This window comes from Fistularia commersonii, chromosome 9 (assembly GCF_037954325.1).
Source record: "Fistularia commersonii isolate RoL2024-O1a breed Wild chromosome 9, RoL_Fcom_v1.0, whole genome shotgun sequence".
Taxonomy (NCBI): domain Eukaryota; kingdom Metazoa; phylum Chordata; class Actinopteri; order Syngnathiformes; family Fistulariidae; genus Fistularia; species Fistularia commersonii.
Window position 1 is genome coordinate 6,714,885 of NC_141292.1, and position 23,952 is coordinate 6,738,836.

The 23,952-nt window shown below is 41.5% G+C and overlaps 1 protein-coding gene across 3 annotated transcripts in view; it reads left to right on the forward strand.

Moving 5' to 3' along the window:
• Positions 1-243: 243 nt before the first annotated feature.
• ntng2b (netrin g2b) overlaps positions 244-23,952 on the forward strand; it is a 65,917-nt gene continuing 42,208 nt past the window's right edge. For all 3 annotated transcript variants that reach the window (XM_086152183.1, XM_086152185.1, XM_086152186.1), the window contains exons 1-3: positions 244-672; positions 1,728-2,471; positions 14,478-15,121. In XM_086152183.1, the coding sequence (XP_086008309.1) occupies positions 2,253-2,471; positions 14,478-15,121 (863 nt within the window). In that variant the 5' untranslated portion in view covers positions 244-672; positions 1,728-2,252. The remainder of the gene's footprint in view (positions 673-1,727; positions 2,472-14,477; positions 15,122-23,952) is intronic.

Below are 23,952 nucleotides of genomic sequence, written 5' to 3' on the forward strand. Positions count from 1 at the left end.
ACCCGGTGGTCCCCCCCCCCCCCTTCAAAATCCCCGCCGGTCCTTTTAAAACCGAGCCGGGCTGCTGATCTACGCCCCGTTGGGAGGCGACCGGCGGCGGAGAGGAGAAGTCACACCGCCGCGGTCCAGGGCAGATAAAAGCTCCGATAGTGATTGAATGTGATGGCGAAAGGATTTAGCCCCGGCATTAAGAGAGGGAGGGAGAGGAGGAGAAAGGGAAAGGGAGAGAGAGAGAGAAGGAGAGAGGGAGGGAGAGAGAGAGAGATTCATCCCATGTAAACCGGCGCTTGTAAAGTGGGGAAGAAGAGGAGGAGGAGCGGGGAGAGGAGGGGCGGGGACGAGCCTTGCTTCAAAGTCCATATTTTATACTTTTCATACTCCTAGACGCTGGAATTTAGTCCCTCTTCCACGGGGCAGATCTAGGACACCGATCCGACGTGCGCATTCGTCCACGGTGCGCTAAAGAAAAGTGTCCGGCGTGAGGCAACAAACATCCCGTGAGCCGGACGGACGGACGGGCGGTCGGCCGGGCAGGAGGGCTGCTGCCGGGAGTACGGGGGAGAGGGGAAGGAGTACAGTGGAGGATCGGGACGGGATTTTTGGCCCGAGGGGAGACTTGCGTGGACTCTAAGAAAAAAAAGTGCTGACCGGTGAATCGAATGCACGTTACAAGTAAGTGAAAAAAAAAATCTCGCATAAGGATGCTCTCTGACAAAACTGTACCCAGGAGCCGATGGGAGTTAAACACAACATCCGGTGGCATCGGTTGGGAAGGGGGAGGGGGGGTGTGTAGGTTGTGGGGTGGACTTTGAGCTCCAGAATGCACGATCGCATTGCGCTTTTTTTTTTATTTTCATGAAAAAAAAAAATTAATAAAAAAAAAAAAAACATAGTATTGTGCTCCAAGCGTGTGCGATACGGACGCACCGGTTGTAGGAAAGTGACACACCCCTGCAGGACTGTCAGAGCCGGGAGATGCTCACTTGAAAACTGTACTGAAGTGCAGGGGGGAGGTGGGAGTTTGGGGTTGCGGGGGGTTTGCGTGGGACAGGCACCTGGGGGCTGTCACTGTGAGCTGACAGCGGGGTCCCGATCCACGGGAGTGCTATCTATTCCATTCAAATGAAGACACACCCGATCGGAAACGCCGCTGATGTAATTTTTCGATATTTAATGTTGTGTTTTAAATAAAACAAAAAAAATTGATCTTCGAAATAAAATTGAAAAATATCACTCTCCGATGCCCGACTTGAATGTTTTTGATTTTTGCATAGTGTGAGGAAATAAAATAGGGTTTTAATCTGTGTCTTTGGGATTTATCAGGAGATGAAAACTCCATCCGCACAGGAAACACCCGGCAGCACGTGTTTTTACGCACGGGGTGATCCACTCAGCGCTGCGCTTACAAGTGCGTTTTAACCGTGCAATATTGACCTTTAAAATAAAGCAAACAATTTTGTTTTCTGTTTAAGGAGCCAACCGCATGCTCTTAAGATCATGGAGTGGTTTGCTATGTAGCTGATGTAACACCACAAAGTCATGTATCTTAAATATGTACAACTCAGGTTTATTTATAGCAATGCCCTGCAGTATAAAGTGAATTTGAGTGCTAAAAATAATAAAAAAAAGGAAGCAAAGGAGACACATCACTGCATTTGCAATGGCATTAAATACCACGGTAACATCTTAACTACCCTGGACTTTGTCCACATTCCCCCCCCACCCAGGACAATCAGAGGAGCAGGGCCAGTGCAACACGGATGGATATACCTGAAGGGATGCGAGCTTCTCCTTCATCCTCCCTGAGCAACTTCACTGCTGCGCAGCGGGACTCCGCTCTCTGAGACATGGATTCCTGTTAACATCTTCACCCCGGCTCTGTGACAGACTATGGTTAAAGCGCATGCCAAGACTAATTTGTATAAAGTTATACGCCTCTCCATCCACCACCCATCCTCTGCTGGAAGTCAGGGACAACATCGTGTCGCTCTCTCGGCTTCCCCGCGGCCGTCAGTATTCATCAGGAGACTCTAAACAATTGGCCGATAAATTGTTTTCTCGTCACTCCGGCAGTTCATTAGCCCGGAGGTGAGTGTTAATTTACCAACTCTAGATTCACAGTGCAGCAGTGTGGTGGTAGGGATGTCCACCGTTTTGCTGTGATCACCGCTCCATGCACTTCATCTCTCCTCTGAGCTCCGTGGCCCCTTCGCCCTGTGCCAGACCCCACTCCAAACACCCCCCAGCCTGCCATGCTCCTTCAGGCCATATTGCTGTTGTTGCTGCAATGCTTGGCCTCCACTTTGGGCCAGTATGAACTGTGCAAGTCCCTGGTGAGCACGGATGAAGGCTCAGTGTGGGAGCATTATGCGTGTCAGCCGAAATCAGCATCCATGAAAGACCACATGCGCATCAAGGTGGATCCACCTGGAATCACATGTGGAAACCCGCCAGAGAGGTTCTGCACCCTGGTGAGTTTCCCTTATTAGCGTTTGTGTGTATATTAATAACTTTCATCCACAGCGTACGTGCAGAAAACTCGAGCCGATACTCAATAAAACACCAGCGTGTGAAAGTTTATGCTGTTAAAATGAATCGTGGCGGTTGGGAAAGTAATGTCACAGAAAAAGTGATGTCATTAAGGTGAGAGGAAGATTCCCTTTTTTAAACACGACAGGTATCTAAAATAGATGACACAAGTACCTTCCTGGTAGAAGAGTCGGGAGATGTTGTTCATATCAGTATTGTCTTGGCATCCTTTTATCCAGTTGTATTCTAACTTTCTTCAAGCAGATACCATTTTTTTTTCTTGTTCCAAGGACACTGAAGGGTGAGCCGGAGTAAAACTCATTAAAATGTCTGCCACAGCAAGATTTTACACACTTTAGCCTGCAGGCTAGTTCCCATTCCAGCTAATGTACGTATAATAATTTTAAATAAGGGTTATAATAACCATTGTAATCCTAAGAAGACTGCAATGAGGCGCCTCCAATCCTTTCCTGTAAAATGTTTAATACTTAAGCTGTGAATGATGTGTATGTCATGCGATCAGACACGGCTCCACCACGGAGCATCCGTTCGCCAACTTCGTCAGAAGACAGACATGTCAGACATGAGTCTAAAGTCTATAAACATTGTCTTCCAGACAGTCCTTTACATTACACCGTCATGTTATGCTGCTGATTGTGCTTTTTTTTTCCCCCCTGTGGCCGGAAATTTATTACTTGAACGCAAACTTTACAAACGACCAGAGTCTCCCTAGCTTCCTTTTACCGAGATTAATATGAGTAGCTAGGTTTGTTCGGTGGAACAGGACAGGATATTGCTCCGCTCGGATACCTAATGGTTAATGATTTGTTTAATGCAGCAGTGGTGGAAACCACTGCCGTCTTGAGAAAGCGTCTCCAATGACTTCTCTTAAGGGAAACAGTTGCAAAGGGGCTGGGGGGGGGGGGGGGGGTGTAAGGAGGGGGATGGGGTGGGGGAGTGGGGGGAGGGGGTTGCTTGCTGCCATAATGTATTGACGTCTGCCCCCTAATGGCTCTGGCCTGGAAACTTCTATAACTATGTGTCTGAGTGAGCAATGATGAAATATTGATGGGTTTCTTAATGGGCTTCCTTACAAGGGTTGGCCAGCAATGCTCCATCCAAAGGATCTGGAGAGAGCTGACGGGCAGATGAGAGAGAGAGGAAGTGAGGAAAGATGTTAGGGCAGGGAGAACTCTGACCTTAGTCAGCAGTTTTACAGCGGACAGGATCTTTATTGTGGAAACGTCTGGTTCTTCTCAGGTCATCTGTGAGTTTGTGGATTTTACCAGACCCTGCGCGCGCTTTTGCTCAGGATTTAGAGATCGGTGAAGATTTGAGATAAAAGTTTTCTTGAGAGTTGAGGGATCTGTCAGGCTCCCATGTAATGAGAAAGCAAAGAAGTATGTTAATTATGTCACTCCATGATTATATGACACAGTTTTGGCTGCCATTTATGGTTCGAAAAACATCTTTTATTGTGAACCAACTCAATTTTTTTATCTATCTGATAGAAAATCAAATTTTCCTCTATTCTAGGTTCAGAGTCCCAAACCGTTACATATTACTCACTATCAAAGGATTAATTAAGACACTTCAGTCGGGAATCAAGGCTATTTTTCCTCCTCTTTCCTTCCTTTTTTTTGGAAGCACCGACTCGGCATAGGCTAAGGGTCATTGGTAAACAGATTTTATTATCAGGAGACCAGCTTTTTTTTTTTTTTAATTCTTGGCCTAGGATTTGACAGCTTTACAGAAAAGCTATGTTTCTTTTTCTAATTGGTATACATTTACATTCACTCATTCAGCAATCCCACAAGTCAAAGGAAAGTCAGGGCACTGAAAAAATATGCCTGCGCACCCCCAATGCACAGAGCTGCTCATCCTTAATAAGACTTGAGACGTACTGCGGAAGATGCAAAATGATGTTTTCCCCTTCTCTCTCAATGAATGCTACAGTACGTTTCCAAAACTATGGGAATATTCACTTCGTGGGGGGTTTGATGTTGAGGCACAGTCTTTCGCAGCTTGCATTGGTTTACAGTAGTTTTTCGCTCCCTCGGGCTCCGCAGGGATGCATTTTTTCTACTCTATTTATCTCTCCTTTTCCCTGGGATTGCAACATCCTTTCTCCTCAGCCAAACAGGCAAGTAAGTTGGCTTGTTTCAACATGACGGGCTTCCAACACTTTGACAAAGATGCTACTGTTACTAGTGCTGTGTTACGAGCATCACTGGGTTCTTTGTAGTTTCTCCGAATGATAGCTACTCAACAGCCTCAGTATCCAGTTAAGGATGAAGTAAGGAGGTTTGAGGGGGGTGAGGTAGTGCGATGCAGAGGGGAGATAGTTAATGACGAGAGAGGTGAGAAAGATCCAAGCTTAGCTAAGCAGAAAGATGAAATCAGACCACAGTTCTACGCACACAGTGTCAATATAGATTGCAGCATTCAAGGAGATGTTGCCCGACTTCTGTTTGCTATTTCATTTTGCGGGGGGTGGAATACAAAAAGGCAGTCAGTTATGCCCTTTGGGGTCGACGACAGAAAGCATTCATATGCAAATGGGATACATGTGTTCAGGAATGTACAGTGTCCATTGACATTATCAGGGAACTGGTTTTGTGACGAGCACGAGCACGAGTTGGCCGTGGCACACAATGATACATGTAAGAAAGACAGAAAAAAAATACACCTTCCTTTTCTACAACACATTTGCCTGTTTTAGAAGGTAGATATCAGCCAGATCTAAAAATAGACATGAGAAGAGAGAGAAGCTGTGCAGCAGCGGAAGGGGAGCATGCAGGAAGGGAAGGAAGATGGCAGCTGGTACTGTGGATCAGTGCTTCCCAGACTGGGCCTACAGCCATACTTCACACGCCCTGCCCAAAGTAGCCCTGGCAGGTCCGGCTTGCGTGCTCAGCCCAGCAGTGGGGCTATCAAGGCCATGCAAAGGGGCCATCCACTCGCAGCAGTGGGCAATCCCCGGTGCAGCTCCCCAGGGCAAAAGATAGTCCAGGTGGTCGGAGTCCTAATAATACACCCATGGATGTGAATTTCGGAACAACATGATCGGGTTTGACAGTGAACAGCATAATTAATGGGCGAATAAAACCGACAGCTAAAGAGGCAGTGACAGCATGAACCAGGGAGACCGAGCAGAGTGTAATGATGTAATGGCATTGCTTGTTTCGTCCTTACTGTTGAAAGTGATCAGAGGGTGTTTAGATGTAGCAGCTGAACAGGAGGGTAGCTATAAGTGAGATTTATTTGCGACTGAGGTGATAATAAGAGGGATTGGCTGCAGGGATTAGACACCTGGAGGTGAATGTAGACACACCATCAGGACCTCAGACTTGTTTGTTGGGACACCTGCACTCCTCCAAGTAGCAAACAGTGCTGTTCTGTGTGTGTGTGTGTGTGTGTGTGTGTGTGTGTGTGTGTGTGTGTGTGTGTGTGTGTGTGTGTGTGTGTGTGTGAGTAAATATGAGATGTAACAACATTTATCAATATGGTTGTTACTATTGTTATACAAAGAAAATTCTGATAAACACGGCTCTGGACAAATAGCTCCCTCCAGCTAGAGGAATCCAGAAAGAAGTTAACTGAAAATGACTTAAAATGAATATTTTAAAGTTCTTTTTGGCCTGACTACAATATGTATATTTTCTTTGATCCCTTTAAAGAGAAAAGAACACTATGGCAAGATCAGTATTATTTCAGGAAAAGCAGCAGGAGTCCATGGCTTTAAAACAAACAAATAACCAAATCTGTGATAAAAATATCATCACAAACACTCAGTATGAGGCTATAATGAATGTGTTTTAGTTTATTTACCCTGTCAGCCTCATTTAACTCCATGTCAAAGTTCGCAAACAGAAGTGAGTTCACGGAAATAATAATGGCTAGTGTCCATTTAGTTGCTTGGGCCTCAGCGTCCTTGCGTTGTAATTGTCCATGCTTTTAAAACAAATGGTCAGCTCTACCGGAACACTTGAATGGAGGAAAGCCATCATTCATGTATTTTATCGACATGTTTTTCCTTTTACAATACGCTGTAAAGCAAAAATCCATATAGACAGTATAACCTCTGTCTGGAGTCAAACTTCTTTTCTGGAAATGCTGTATTTACCAAGACTGAATGAGCAGTAGTATTATGACCAATGGATAAAAAGATGATAATGTCTAAATGGCCGAATTGTATAGATTTTCCAAAAATCATTGGACGTATGGGAGCCTACCTGTTAAAAATAGAAAAGATATTTTCATGAGTTTTTATTGTGTGTGTGTGTGTGTGTGTGCAGGGGGGGGGGGGGGGGGGGGAGTATTAAACGTTTACAAATAAAAAAAATTAAAAACCAGCATAAGCCAGAAGCAGCATTTCCCTAAGGTGCCACCTTACAGTGTTACTCTCTCTTGCACTGTGTCTCGTTTTTTTCTGGCTAAGTATTACCTGTCTTTACCGCTTTAGTGCACTTCAGGAAAAAGAATCCGCCTCTGACATTTTGCTCTATTGGTGCACTGTGTGTTGTAAGTATTGCCAGAATTCTAAGATAAGCTCTTCATACATCTCATCCTGTCTTACTGCGGTGATCTGAAAAGGATGAGTCCCACTGATGCTCTGGAGCAGTATTTTGTCTCCTCCCTCTCTTCTCCTCCATCACTTTAACATAAACGCATAGTCAACATTTGCATGTTCTAAGTCATGTGCTTACTTGTTCACATTTGCTGAAATGCAATTGTTTAAAGCAAGGGGAAAAGAATTTACGCACTTTAATGTAGACTTTTTAAATAGACATCAGTTATGGGTACATCCATTTCGATCATTCATATATTTTACAAACATAGATTTCTATATAGTCATGTCGCACATAATGTCACACATAATCAAACCAAAGTAATGATGTGTTTTGCTGCCTCTGCTGGTGGAGAAGGAAAGCTGCAGCTAAATACACACTCAAAGTGTCGCCTGTTTGATAAAACAGAGTTTGGCTATTAGAAATTATTAAAAAAAAACAACAAAAGGCAAATATACAGTCCCTCTGAAAGTCATTTGAATAAAAAAAGTCCAAAAATATATAATTATAAGGTTACATCACTCCAAATTCTAGATAATTTTTGTTTTTGAATTTTGAATTTTCAGGTACCTGTATTTTTTTTTCTCATAATTCACACTAGTGTATTCCCGATTTTTAAATAAGAAACTAAAAGTTTATATACACATATCCATACACACACAAACACACACACACACACACACACACACACATATCCATACATACATACATACATACATAGATGCATACATACAGACAAAGAATGTGTGTGTATGCGTGTGTGTGTGTGTGTGTTGATGTGATTATGCTTCTGGTTTGTTGTAATTCAGTAGGTACCATTCAGGCTGAACCCCTCTCACTTTGCTTTATTTTATTATTATTATTATTGTTTTTTTTTTAATTCAATTAACTGGGGCATTAACACAATTGATTTTATGGACAATAATAGTCAAGTTTTGGTCCGTAGCCTTCACACAGACAGTGCATTACACTTTGAACCATTTCCAAACACACACACCAACTCTAACCTGATGAAAGTGCATCAAGCAACATAAAAGACTGATGTCATGTGTGAAAGAGTAATCCTCTTTTGTCTTCTACTCTGTGGCATTTTCCTTTTTAATGTGAGGGTCATTTAATGTGACGTTTCTCCAAAACAAAATAAATCATGTTGTGTGAGTATGTGTCGTTACCTTTATTTTCTTTGCTGGCAGTAAAAGATAAAATTCTGTAAGTGGCAGAAGAAATAAAACAGAGAGCGAGATGGCTGTGAATGAACTGAGGCTGAATATTTTTGAGGAGCAGAAAGGGACATAAAATTAGATATAGTTGCTTTGTCTTTTTGCACGTGCACGGTGATATTTGTGCATAGAACTTGTGGTCCTCTGATTAAAGTTGCATTAGTCAACTTCTTTAAATGGAAACTGTGCTATTTCTTCTATTCAATCTGTCATACTTTGGGATTTATTAATGAGCATTTACCTCCCGTGGGTGAAAACAAGGAAGTCACTCATCGCCTGGGAATCATGGTGACTGTTGTAGTGGAGACAGGATCCCAGAGAGGATAATTGCTGGAGGGGCTTAGCAGTGTAGGCCACCTGCCGCAGCAGTTGGCCAGGATCTGTGTGTGTGTGGATGTCTCTGGATGTGTGTGTGTGTGTATCCTGGCATGGATATACTGGGCCGATGGGGATATCGAGGATAGGGAGCACAAAGGGCTTAAACACAACCTTGTGTCTCATGTGGAGGAGAAAAATATTCTAGCCACTACGACTGTACACATCACCTTGATGGTGGCTAATCTCGAAGGGCTCACAGAGGTCACAGCCCACTGATGTACAGCAGCTTGGCACTTTTTGAGCTGGAAATGAACGTGTGGAAAACATTAAAACGATCTGCGCTTCTCGTCCGGAGCAGACAGTCGTTTGCACACTACTAATCTTTGTTTCATACGCTAAACAATGACACTAACACCCATCAGTGGATAACCTATTTAAGTTTGCGGCCGTATCTGGGACAGTTTACAAGCACGATCATTTTCAAAAGGATTTGTAGGTCGAGGGTCATCCTTGGAACAACAGCCCACTAATCCGGTCCAGTGTGTAATGTGTGTTGTCGCTCAGGTCAAGAGATGGACTGATCCGCGACACAAAAACCAGGAGGCCAACTCCAAGAGGTGAAACTCCCGCTCTGATTCTCACTGAGACCCCACCGATTGACTAATTACTTTCACCGGTCATCGTTGCTTATAAGCGTTCTAGATTATCATCTTAAGTGTGTTTGCACTGACAGTTATCCCCGTCTGAGTCAGTGCGAGGGAGATAATTGGGTTATCAGATAGAGAACAATGCTCAATGTCATTCCATTGAGGAGAGAGAGAGATGGATTATCTGCAGTTTTTGGGTATAAAGACACTGCAGTTTCACTGCTGTGTCCTGACATGCATTATGATCCTGTATCAAATCTTCAATGCCATACAGCTTCCCTCAGCAGCAGTTCAGCGTTTGCTTATGTTTGGTGTTTTCCCACTCTGCATTGTCACCATAAATCACATGATTTATAATATCAGCCTCGAAGAGTTGTAACTTTCGCTTTTGTTGTAAGCCCACTGGAGTGGGTTTGATTGAAGGTTCACTTTCTGGTGCAAAAGGGCAATGTTGATTTAAGGCAGAACTATGCCTCTTCTTGGAAAAAGACACAAATACATTAACAATGACACATGATCTGCACTTGCATAGAACATCAATATAATGCTGTATTACTTGCAGGCTATGGTTTACATCACGGAGGAGAAACCCACTGTTTGAACTGAAACGGCGCACAGGTTTTTAAGATATCAAAATATCAGCTTCTATATCAAGTGATCAGCATGAATTCATGGTTTCAGGTGAGCAGTCTGAAATCAATCCTGCCATGAAATACACTTCTCTTCTGAATGCTTTAGAATATTCATATATTTTCTTGATGTAATTTCTATCTTAGCCCTCGTGATCATGAAGCTTGTCAGTGGGTTTTCCGTGTAAGAAATATCTACAAACTATATTATAAGTTTTGCTGTCAACACGACATGTGGGTTTTATATTTCCAAAGATACATTTTGTTTGGATTAATTGTACATGATCTCAAGGCAGTTATTAGTCTTCTTTGAATTAAAGTTGAATCAATTACTATTATCAGTCCTCTCGATGCAACTAGAGACTAAGTTATTGTTACTCAAACACAAAGTACACAGTAGCATCTGCGCTGAATTTGATAAATCAGCATGAGCGTAGCCAGACAGAATCTTCTCCAGACATCCTAGATTATCAAAATGCTGCACTCTTCAACACTTGGTCTTTTAATAGGTATAGTTTAAGTGTAACATTAATCATTGTATGTAAAAACGGTATTGTTCATACCCAGCAGTATAGCAAATTTACCGTAAACAATGATATCATTTCGTTCCACTATAATCGCGAGTATTAATATACATTTAATTACTGTTGGTTGTAAAAACAACAGTAACTGCATTTGCCTTGAGTGGCTCATAGATTAGTTTTAATTATGCTTCTAGGTGCCATGAAATGTTTTTTATTCTGATGTTAGCTTTTTCCCTCCTTTGTTTAACTGGAAATCTGAATATATTTCATTTTCACTGAGTGAAATGTTGACTGAGGAAAGAAAAATACGGCGAGCTGAGGCTAATGGAATTCCGAGTATGATGGCTGATCGATCATGCCAACATCTTTTCCAAATGGTTACTTTTAAACCTTGCTGCTGGACTTGGCGAAACATTTGATGAATGTTTAACTCTTTGTTATCAAGTTGGACTGGAAAATGCACAAATTTTGTATTGATTTTAACTTTAATACCATATTGTGGGTATTGATATTTTGAATGCTGTGAAATCTGGCATAATTTTCACATCCATACTATTTTCTCACACCTTTATACACTGCTAAAAACACACAATTTTGTAATATAAAGCATCTAAAATTTGACAAGAAATTACTCGACCTGATTTTCCTCTGAAAGTAGCTTCCGCCTGACCCTCAGAAAGCAGTAACAGCCAAGTGGACGTTGAATTTTGTAGGTAAACACAGTAAATAATAAGCTCAAACTTGTATAACATACACGAGGGAGCCGTGTTTCTTCAAAGCCTGATGACATTGTTATTTAACGGATTGTTCTTTTAAAAATATATTCATTAACTGCTTTAAGGGAAGAAATCTAATAACAACTCGGCCTGAAAGGATTTTAATCAGTGGTATGTCAAACCAACTTTTTGTTTCATCGGCAGATATATTTTGACTGGACTAATACTTGAAAACTAATATCCTGTCCATTGTCTGTTGATGAATTGCGAACAAATCAGTTTTATTTAAGTATAGGAACTGCAAACTTGTTTTGCTGCCTTGATTAGGACTTATTTATTTATATTTATATTTTATATTTTTTTGTCAGTAGAGAAACCGTCACCCTGACAGATAATTGAGTCCTCGGGGTGTTCAGGTGGATCCCCCTCCCCTGCTTCTTCTAGTAATTTGTTCATATTCTATTTCTATGTGTAAAAAAACAAAAAACAAATGAACAAAAAAAGTGGTTATGCTACTCAACAAGATTTGAAAATGAGTTGGTGTCATTTGTAAGTATGGCAATTATAAACAGAAAGCAAAGATATCAAGAATAAAAAAATAATGAGGAAAACGGACATGGTGCAGAAGAAGTGGTTGGAAAAAAGAAAAAAAGACAGAGAAACTCAAAGTTGTCCATCTAGGGGTTGTTAAGCTGCAGTAAAATTCAGAAGAATAGATTCCCAATAATTAGGAGGACAACATCAGCAATAAAATTGAATCACTCAATACGAGTGCAGAAAATAGCAGGGAACTTGGATACATCACAAGCATCAGCAGATAATTGTAAACTCAAGTTAAGTACAAATAATGTCATTCTTGGGTGGAGGAAAATACTTCAGTCAGTAAATGTTCATAAACAAAAAGGGAATGCTGGCAAAAAAGGCAACAGTTCTTGGGTACTTTAACACCTTTAAAATTGAGTTTATTGAATAAGATCAAGTGTTCAACAAAAAAATCCATCATCAGAATCAATATTTAGAATTTGAGATGACATTGCAACATTAGACTTTGGAAAAGGTGCTACAACACTAGTTGTCATGGCCTGATAGTTTGCATGTAAAGTAGCTTGAACCAAACCGATGCATCACAAATACTGTAAGGAGGTCAAATCTACATAAATCTTTTTCAAATTGAGGAGCCAATTTTAATATTTTGGGACTGACCTGTTTTAGCTTACCCACTTGAGCTTAAATTTGCAATTATTTTCAGCTAAAATAGGCAGCAAAAACAATCTTACATATGAAGACGTGCTCTTACACAGAAGCAAAGCTACACAACAAGTCATCTATAAAATATTGTCAGTGATGATGACCGTGGCAATGATGATGGCGTTGACGTTTCAAAAACAATGCGGTTAGTGGCAACAGAAACAGCTGCACACATTCTCTCATTCACTCAGGAAGCACCAAAATTCACAGAAATAGTCTTCCACACCGGAGCTGTTTTATTTGAAGGATTTAACAGTACCAATCAGTACCTCAGAGTTTGTAGTATTATTCTATAGCACCAACAACAGAAATGTAAAATAAGTTACCTGTTTAAAATCTATATGTAACAAGCGGAATGTAACTCTGTTTGCTTTTACCAGAACGCAGAGTTTAAGATCGGGACAGGGTCAGCTGATCATCAAACTGTCATGGATTGAAAAAAAATTCACAATTTTATTTAAATATGTAAGACAGCTTTCCCCTACGGAATAAGTACAATTAAAAAAGATAATATTGAGTCTGGTGATAAATAATGTATATTATGATGGTCCTTTCATACACCAAGTGACTAACAAGAAATTGCAGCTACTGATAAGCCATCCTTAGTCTAATTAGTGCGTCCTACGGGCGTGACGGTCCTTAAGGATGATACAACCAACTTTACCGGAGCTGATTTTTAGCTAAAATTATGCACCGGGAGAGACGGCAACACGGATCTCTGGGATTTCTTCTTGTAAATATTTAACTTCTGTGGCGATGTGAATGTCAGAAAAGTGGCTTACAAAAGCAAAGCTACATCTATTTTGCTGAGATTTCTATAAATATGTCAAGATGAAAAAGCCAGTAACTGAGAATTTGGGGATGTTTTGAAAAATATCGGAAGGACGCAGTTTGGCGTTTAGTATTTACAGTAGTTGAAATGCTTGGAACGTGAGACAGCAGAGTGAAAAGAGGAGAAGAGGACATGGGTGAATGAGAATAAAAAGAATTTCTTGGTGGAGGTGAAGGAAGCCGATAGTTCTGTCTGAGGAGGATGAATAATCCTGTTCAGAGTTCTGAGGAAGGGCCGCGATTTTAAAGTCTTGGCATCACTAGAAGAGGATCAATTCACTGGTGTTAAAAGTGCTGCAGATCTCTGCTGTCTATGCAAAGAGAGTGACGATGTGCGATCCCCTTGACCTTCACACTTCCTGTTGTGTTGTTTCTGTGCCTCAGTGTTTTGCCACGGCGTTGGCAGACTTCATTTAAATCCACACTGTCGTTAATGGAAGAAATATCAGTGTTGTGGTTTTTTAATCGAATACAGTGGGTGCATATAAAACTTTGTTGTGCAATGATCACACAAAGTAGAAAAGTGCTTACTGAGAAGGACTTATGTGGAGTGAACTCAAAAGAAGGCAATACCATTTTACCAACACATTTTGTCAATTAAAGAATTCCTGGAAACACATGTGGATTTGATCTAGTGGCACCAGGCTAGAGATGCTTACCGATCCCAAGACTGATTCAAAACACGATGATTTATTTTGTTTTCCCATTTCTCTTTTTTTTTTTTAATACTTAAAGATCTGGCTTCCAGGGCTATGCAAACGGTCTGCGGGTGTTTTTCATTTCTGAAAAGTATGAACAACAAGATCATGTGTGTGGAGTGTCTTTCTTTATCCTGACTTGCAGATGTGAATTGTGCAATAAAACTCACCAACTTTGAGAAAAGATATATACATCAGTCTCCTGTTCAGCAAGGCTCGAGGTTAAAGCCCATAGCTAATCCTAAACACAACTAAAAATTCACATGCACATGAAAGTGGAGGAAGCAAAAAAGGTCAGTCATTCCAGCAAAACCACTGTATTTCAGGAACCCCTGTATCCCGATTCTGTGAAGTTGCAGTGGTTGATGGGATGCTAAATCCAAAATTTATCCTTAAGATTGTTTTTATTGTCACCTATATACACTATCTGCATTAAATGGAGTTGATCTCAAAAATGTTTGTTTGTCATGATGTAGATAAACATTATTTTATAAACACTCAAACTAGAACTTATCCCACTCTGCTCTTTATTCCCTCCCTCAACAGGAGAACCCATACCTTTGCAGTGACGAGTGTGACGCCTCAAATCCAGACCTGGCTCACCCGCCTCAGCTGATGCAGGACCTTGAGCGTAATGGTCTAATCACCTATTGGCAGACAGCAACATGGAGACGCCACCCTGAGCCATTGCTGGCTAACATCTCCTTGTCCTGGAACAAGAGTCTGGAACTCACTGATGACATCCAGATCACCTTCGAATATGGCCGCCCCACTATCATGATTCTGGATAAGTCGATGGACCTCGGGCGTTCCTGGCAGCCCTTCCAGTTCTATGCCGATGACTGTCTGGATGCCTTCAACATGCCATCTAAACGTGCGCAAGAACTCTCGCCTGCCAACGTCACGCGTGTCTTCTGCACCGAGCTGTACTCTAGATGGGTTGGTTCCAAGAATGACAAGAATGTCAAATTTGAGGTGCGGTCGCGCTTTGCAGTATTTGCAGGCCCCCGGCTTCAGAACATGGACAACCTGTACACTCGCATGGAAAGTATGAAGGGATTGAGGGACTTCTTCACCTTTACCAACCTTCGTCTGAGGCTTCTTAGGCCTGCGCTAGGGGGCACCTATGTACAGAAAGACAACCTGCTCAAATACTTCTATGCCATCTCCAACATCGAGGTACCTGCCAGGTGAGTGTCCATGTTTTGAATATGGAAGGAAATGTAATGCTTCCCTTGCCAGTATTTATCAGCCAGTACCAACAGTTATAACAAATTTAAACTTAGACACAATCAGTATACCCGGTTCCCTTTGTATTTCACTTAATCAAAGAAATGTAAAAGGCTCAAATTTACACAAACACACATTTATAATGACTTCATCATCAGTCAGATGTCAAAAGCCAACATCCCACCCTTCAGACAATAATGGCAGGATTTTGACAAAAGCAGTACCTGTGCTGAGACACACAAAACACTTTTTAAAAACTCCTTAGGAACATCTCGTCATCGGTATCAGCATGTATTGGTTCAATCATCAGTGATCTTGGTCTTGAAATGCTCACATTTCCCATATATTGGCAGAAATAATAAGATAGTCTGAATTATATATTAATTCCATTACAGGACATACTTAATTTGCTCTGGAATTAGGGCGCAGAAAACGTAGATAAATAGGTGTCATCATTTGTAATCAGGCAAATGAACTATGATGTGAAAGCTTCACTATGCATCCTCGATGTAGATTAATTAAAAGAAAACATTGCAGATCAGAGATGGGGCTATAAAATAGTTTTATTTATTTATTTATCTGTTTTTTTTAAATGTTGGGGTGAACTGCTCCATTAAACTCCCTTTACATTTGCATATGACTTGGAGAACCACTCAGCATAAAAGTGCACAAACCAACTTGCTTGAGGGCATCTAGGATAACCCCATTTCTCTTTGTGTAGATCGTGGTCTGTCTCTCACCAGCCTGTTAGGACAATGATTAATGTCAGAAACATAGAGCACTGGTGGTCTAATGTAAACACCAATCCACATCCTGCCAGAGGAGCTGGGAACCCTTACATGGCAACTTTGTGACAGTGAAGGATGCCTGGGCCATCACACGCCCGCTTAGCAACAACCCATCTCTGCTACCCTTCAGAATTATTATTTCAATCAATAAGGCAGGCTGACATTTGAATGGTATTTAACATCCTGGTTGGGATGGCCTGCAATGGGCGGGGAGGAGCTGTGTGAAGTTGTGTGTGCGTCTGCGCATGTGTGAGTGCACGGTCGAGGTATGGGGGGTGTTTGATGAAGTCCTGAGTGGATGCTGACACAGCTCACGCACACACATACACACGCATGCAAACAACCCTCTGGCACTGTGTAAAGGGCTTGCAGGTATTGATCACAGCTACTTTTCAAGCTCAGCACAGAATCCGAGAGAGAAAGAGAGAGAGAGAGGGTTGCAGGGTGGAGGAGGGGGCAGTGAGAGATCAGTCCAGTACCCACGCAGTGAAACAGTCCATCACTAAGCCAGAATCTCCACCATACCAAAATGCATTACTCATCTCGCCATGTTGGAAATATTTGTGCTCATTTCTTAATATAGTATTCCAAAAGGTGCAGCACATCTAAGTATTTATCCACAAAGTCCAGAGTCCCAACTGTCCAGCAGTGTTCCCACCATCATTTGGTCCTAAATACCCTCCTCACCCCAAAAAAAAAAAAAAAAACTTCATTCATCTCTCAGTCTGCAGAGCAGGGTTGGTAGCAGCTTATGAGAAGTGTCGGTATAAGCTGGATCTAGTGACAGGGAATCCAAATATAGCCTTGTGGCGACAACTGAAGTGAGTCGGTCTTCCGCCCCTGCTACCCACAGCTCCCGTAACATAATCACTAATCAATAAGTTATTCTGGGTAGCCAGCAGGAGTATTAGGTGATAGTGGTGGGGGGTCCTCAACAGTACTGTACAATCAGGAGTGTCTGATGCTTACGGCTGTGAAATTGATTTTGGGAGAGAGAGACGATTAGTCAATGTTCCCTGGACAAAAGGCTAAGCTATTTCATCTCATCTCATCTGGCCTTAGTAACATATTGGGATTTTCAATGCTTAAAATTTGAATAATGAATATTCCACTCTACTGCTGCTGTGCCTGAGACGGTGAGGTGAAATGGGTTTCATATGATAAAGACCGAGTGGCAGCACACCGCAGGTCGCCGCCGTAATGAGATATGTTAGTGTTATCGATGGAGAGAGGGTTGTAGTCACTTCCTGGTAATATTGCATTTCCCCAAGATGCTACCTGTAGCTCCCGGTTGACCCAGGTTAAATTATTATTATAAGTCAACTGTCCTCAGGGACGTCAGTGGAACCAAGAGAAAATAATCTCGATGGGACGCGTCTGTTTTATCTTGAGCTGCATCCTCAGAGTGACCTGCCAGGGGTGTAAAAGGCCTGCACAGGTAAGCGGGAAGCCAGGTGCTCAGGGCTAAATAGTGCTGCTTTATCAATAAATACGTAACCAGATAGGCCATTAAGAGCCAAAGCAAGCAAGCAAGGTTTGATGGGAGGTTGTAAATTTAGATTTGTGGACGCAATGAAAACACTCAGCAAGCTGGATCTTTAGCAGGTTGCGAGAGGGCATCGGGGGTAGAGGGCAGCCAGAGATGGAGCAAGGATTCCGATGCGGAAAAGAGAGAGGAGAATGTCAAGCAGAGGGAGTGGCGGCAAAGTCAATGGAATATTATTATATGATTCAGCATCACTCACTTGGTGTTGCAAAGTTCTCCCAAGGTCACCTGTAATGAGCTACAAAACTGACTACAGTATAAACTCTAAGCCAAGGTGTTTTGGGGTTTCAAAAGCTGCAGGCTTCATGGGTATTTTACAGACCATAAGCCGCTCCCAGATCTGGCCATTTCCATATCAGTGATGAGCCGTGTGGAGGCCATCTCTAACCATCAAAGAAAGCGCGGTGAGGCCACAACTCTATCATCATTTACATCAGCAAAATCATATTCTCTGAAAGCTTCACTGAAACACTAAGCGGAGCTCTCCAATCTCTCCCATTCATTGGATCTCTGATCCCTGTGCTCCATCTGTCAGACATTGCTGTTGGACTGCAGCATGGACCCTACTGGGCCGTGGCAAGCCTGTCGTCTGCATTATAGATTAGATGAGGGGTCAGGGATTGGGCCTTTTTAATGAAATAAGCAGCAGGTCATACGATGGGTCTTTATAATGGAATAAAGGAAAGGCTGTAAGCGCAGGAAGAGACAACTAAGTGGATTAGAGCTAAGACAGAAGGAAGGAGATGGAGCACGAGACGGCGGAAGTCCATATTGTTTTTCTCTCTTCGCTGCAGTATCAGGTCCCCTTCGGCCCAACTTCTCAGTCAGATTTTATTGTCTTGATGGAGGAGGAATGATATTTAAGATAAGCTAGGTTTGCACTTTGAATATTTCCTTCTCTCAGTAAGAAAGAATATAGAAAACTAGACCCTGAAAGTAACCAAGTTACTGCTGACATTCACTGCTGTGACTGATTTTCCTATGAATCAATATGAACATGCAAACATTTTCACTCCTTTTTTTTTTTTTTTTTTTAAATTTTATGTGCAAAGTATCCGAAGCATGATGATGTGATTTATTCTTAAGTGACCTAGTTAAGACATGTAAGTGTAATTTTGTTGTCCTTAATTGACTTCTGAAAAACTGCTGAACCAACAGGGACACGACAGTGGAAACTTTGCATCTCAGTCGTCCCCACTTTAAAAATAAAAATAAACTAAGAAAAACAAGATCAAAAATGGAATACCGTCAACAGTTAACTTAAAACCTGGTTTCAAAAGAAGCTTCATTTTAGCATTGCTTTTTGGAAACAGAAAAAGAAAACAATGTCAACATCAGATTTTTTATGTGATAACGTTTAGCACACAGATCCACCATTTTACTGTTTTCAGGCAAAAACAAGTACGCTTTTGTTACGTGCCCAATGAGGGGGAGGGAAACAAATTAACTGCATGAATTTGATTTATAATCCAGTTTGTAAACTATGTGCAAAGATACAAATAGGCAATTATGTGTTTTAAATGAAACAACACACTTCCCAGCAGGGGAAATATCGAAATTTAGAAGTCATGGAAAATTTTTATACTTAATTGAGAAACTGTAGTTCATCTCCAATATAATGCACTGGAAGAAGTTAGGAATAATTGTAGAGTTATATTTGAGGCATAATATAAGCAACCCATTTGAGGAGCAATTTTTGGAGCCAAAATGTCATCAACGTCAAGGAGTTACATGTATAACCTGAAAAACAGATATGTTTTCCACATATGCACAGACAGCAGGTAGTTTGCGGATTAAATGTTACATGAACATACCGATGTAATCCCTTGAGTAAAATCTGCATTTAAAGGGGACAAAAACTGTACCAAATAAATCAGCTCTGCGTGTTTTTGCCAGTAATTACATACGATAAGCCCTGTCATGCCTTTTGGCTTCCTCTACTCCCAACAATTAATTACTTGCCAGTAAAGAAAATTAATAGAAACCAACCTGGCCACGTGAATGCGAGTTGGAAAAGACAGTTGGAATCTTTTTACTTCGTCATGCTATTTCATGCCGGCTTTACTGACCTGAGTCATTTGAGTTCGGCTCTGTCAGTTACAGGATGAATATGCAGAGAGAATTTAACATTTATTCACAAACCTCCATGGAATTTTTTATTTGCTGAAAGTTAGCCGAAGCCATTTTTTTAATAACTTCAGTCCTGTTTATGCGTATGTTCTTATTTGTTTGTGATTATTATGACAGGTGCTGCAGAGGGTCTTTGTAAGTCTCCATCAAATGAGATTTCTGCTTCTCAAAATATGCAATGCGGTCATGACACACATTATTTCAAATTCAATGTGTTTCTGTAAATAGCACGCGAAATTCAAAAGGTTACGAGTCACAAAGATTTTGTCGGATCTGATCTATGCAAGTGCGGAAACGCTAGAATTTTAAACAGCCCAATTTTCTCGCATAAATAATTTTTAGAGAATTGTGTCTCAAAATGCCAATTACAGGTTTACTCTTTGCTTTGTGTGCTGTGGCTTATAAAAGTATTTCTAGGATAAAGGAATCAAACCTGAACACAATAAAAAAAAAAAAACCTATGCTGCGGAGAATACTTTCTGTGACTATCTGTAAATAGTAAATGTTGGAACTTGTTACACATAAAATCTATATATGATTCAAAACAGAATCACTTAACAAATGTCATCCTAGATAAAGGGTTAGTCAAAATGTGTTTCATCTAAAAAAGGTAATGGGGTCATCCTTTGTTTTACACTTAAGTAAGCAAAATTAGACTTTACCCTTTCTTTTTGAGGTGATATAATTCTGCTTTTAACCCACCTTCAAAACACTCCCCCTTTAGGATATTTTAGGTTGAATTCTGCTAATGTAACAGGATGATTCTAATGTCTTGTTAAGATATCATCTTAAATATCATATAGCAATCCTTATCAACCGCACTTCCTCCACAATTATTACACAAATATACTTAGCAAAACGTGTTGTACCTAGAGGTCAATGAAAGGCTAAAATGTAATCTCGAAGCTGCAGGACATTGATCAGACTTAGCTAAAAGACGTCTAATGCCTGTGCAAAACATGATAAGGCTGTAGCTGGGATGAGACAATTAACAGAGCAGAAACAGAGAAATTTCAAAATATATACAAATGTTTGATTGCATGTACACACAGTCCACTTTCAAGGGCCGTTTAGACCAAGGATGCACAGAGGGTTTAGTGTATGTGTATCCTGTTCCAGCCAGGGTGAGATGTCAAATTTGATTCAACTTGCTCCAAGCAAGTCCCGCTTTGTACCACTTAGTTCCAGTAAACTCTCAGGTTTTTCAAACGTTCAAGTTGGTGCTCCAAATTTCACCATGTCTCATCGTGAAACCTCAGTAATAGGTCTGTTTTACATAAATTCATCAAGAAATCTTCACTTTGACTGCTCCCTACAGGGGTCACCACAGTTAATCATCCGTCTCCATCCAGCCCTGGTCTTCCTGAAGGCCTAATAGCAGCTCCAACCTCAGCATCCTTCTAACCAGATCCTCACTGTCCCTCCTCTGTACATGTCCATACTATCTCAGTCTGAAATTTGAGACAATAAATGAGGATAATGAATCCTGTTCCATAAGAAACCTCAGCATCACCACCTCTGCTACCTCCAGCTCCTCTTTCTGTCTTTTCTGCTATGTTACTGTCTCTAAACCATACATGTTAAGTCTCACCATGGTCTTGAACAACTTACCTTTCATTAGAAAAAGATAAATTCACAATAACAATGATAATAAATGTATAAACTAAATACAAGCAAGCTATTGTTTACACAAAACTAAAGAAAAGCATAACTTTGCCATGGGGTGTGAATTTCTACTTAGTAAAATGGTGTAGCGCAGCATGTAAACACTTCAGTGTCTGTGATTTTGTGAGAGCATTTTCTTTTACACCAGCATTTTGCCCTTTCCTTTGCTCCACCAATTGTTCCGTTCTGACTGTGCGCTCTTTGTGTACTCTCGCTGTGCACTCACACCAGAGCCGCCGTGATGTTTGGGTCACTCACATCACGCAGTTTTGTTTCAACCAAAAAGGCAGTACAAGCCACGCTACAGACACCCCGCTCGGTCGTGACTGATTGTCACATTTTCCAGTATTTATATTATCACTTTGTATTAGTACAAAAGATTAAAGTTGTTTAGTGGCTTAACTGACACTTCCCACGGCAAACCCTGATCTGCAATTAGTCTTGGCTTCACCGTTGTCACAGCCAAATTTGCATAAGGCTAAATTCTGTTCAACTCCAAATCCTCGCCGTGGCTGCTGCCAACGGAACGCTCGCTGTCGCCAATGCGCATGATAGCCTTTGTCGCAGGCTTCCATTGAGAATGAATGACCGCTGGCTGCTTTAGTTGCTTGTGATGCTTTTGGCGGTGAGTGCAAAGGTTAACCTACAACATGGCAAAGCAAATCCTGAACAAGCGTGTGGATAGAGGCAAAAGATTTCTGTTGGCTATAGAAAAGTTCTGATCCCGAGAGCTGTTCTGTGCCAACAACTACAAAATTTGCAATTTCTGTTTAAACTACAACTACTGTTTTACTCATTTAAACTAAGAAATCAAACACCTCCGGTGACCCTGAGCCACGCTGCCCTCAGAGGGATATACTAATTAGATTCTAAATGTCTCACACTGCCTTCATCCAATTGTTACCAAACTTTATTGTCATCGTGGCATGATTGAGCTCGACAGGGCAGAGACTGCTGCGTCTCTGTGGCCTGGAGGCTTGTCCATCTCCACCATTGGAGAGAAGGAGGAACAGATGCCTCTCCACCTTTCCATTCTCAGAGCCCCCAGTCTTTTCTTTGTCTCAATTTTTCCATGTAGGGTGACTTTGGAAACTGTAGCTCCTATTTTTGAATTACGCCCAAAGTTTTCTTTTGTGTCCTCTGCACAGTGAAGGTGAGAGCATGGGAGGTATAAGCCTGGATCAAGGGGAGAGAAAAAGGGAGGCAGATGATGGATTAACTTCTAGTTTCATGGGACTAGCTGGTGTGTGTGATTTTGTGATGAATGATGTGAGGTGTGATGCTTTGTAAATATTATTCTCCAGATCACACGGAGACCACAGAACAGGGTAGCAGTCTCCATGTGTTTTTTTTTTTTTTTTTTTTTTTTTGGTTTCGTATTTTCCACCTTCAATGAAAACCTCCCCACCTATTCTGTTTTATGAGAAAAAAAACGCTGTGCAGTTGAATATGGCCACCTTCTCCCTCATGAATGAAAGATGGAGCCGGTGCTTGATGTGTGATGCGATGAAGCACTGGCTCATGCGTTGTCGTGCGAGATGGGAAGCCTTCTTTTCGTCGGACCCTCCCACCCCTCGCTAACTCCTCCCCTCGGAGGTTGCCGCAGCTCACAGACAGATCACTTTTTAAATCATTCATGAGCACTCCCCAGAAAAGAAAGGCACGCAGACAGCTTTGGGACTCCAATGAGGGATGTGTCATTGTTTTCCTCATATGAGATGATTTATGACACAATGCTTGTAACTGATTTGATAATCAGTTTATTTCCCCTCAGAAGAGTAGAAAGTTAAAGTCAGCAATTTTGCCTTACCCCCTTTCATTCTCTGTCTCTTGTTTCACAGATGAACCCCCTCACCCCCACCACTACCATCACCACTTCAATAGAATATTCTTTACTTACCCCTCCTCCCCTTGTGCTTACTCATCCCATAAATATCCTTTTAAATTCACAAATACAATAAAGAATTCCTCCCGCTAGTGCCTGACTTACCCGGCATCTGGCAAAGGGGGAATCTCTTGATACTGCAAGCATGCTTTAAAGCTGAAAAGCATGCTGAGAATTGTAAGTGGAAGAACATGAGGAAGAGGGAGGGTGTCCTTGGAAAAATGGTCTGTTCTCGGTCAGCCACATTAATTAGCATACCATTATTACGGGTACCCCCCCCACACACACACACGTTGAAAAACAAACCAGCGTCGCTGCTTGCTGTCGCTGCGATGAGTAGTATGTAGATGGGCGCATAAACAACTTGTCAGTTAAAGTGCAAATGTGAAAGCAGGAAAAAAGAAGTCTGCGTGGTTGTCAGGGAGAACCCAGCAGCAGACTGTGGGTGCTCAATTTTTGATTTGTTGTAAAGAGAGAGAGAGAGAGCAAGAGAGAGACAGAGAGAGATGAGTCTTCAATATGCTTAAACAGGAGTGCAGGTGAGGTCGCTGTAAAATTTATTTCATTTGGTGAGATTTTTTTGAAAAAGGCAGGAAGAGAGTTGAGTTAAACCACAGAACAAATTAAACACAACTTGTATACATTTTGATGTTTTATGTGCATGCAAACGCTACCTGGCGTAGGGGGAAAAAAAAGTTAAAATAGCGTACAAAACTCCTTTCACATTTTTGATTAAAATAAATGAACCATTCTCTTTTCTGCTATGCCGGCATTGTG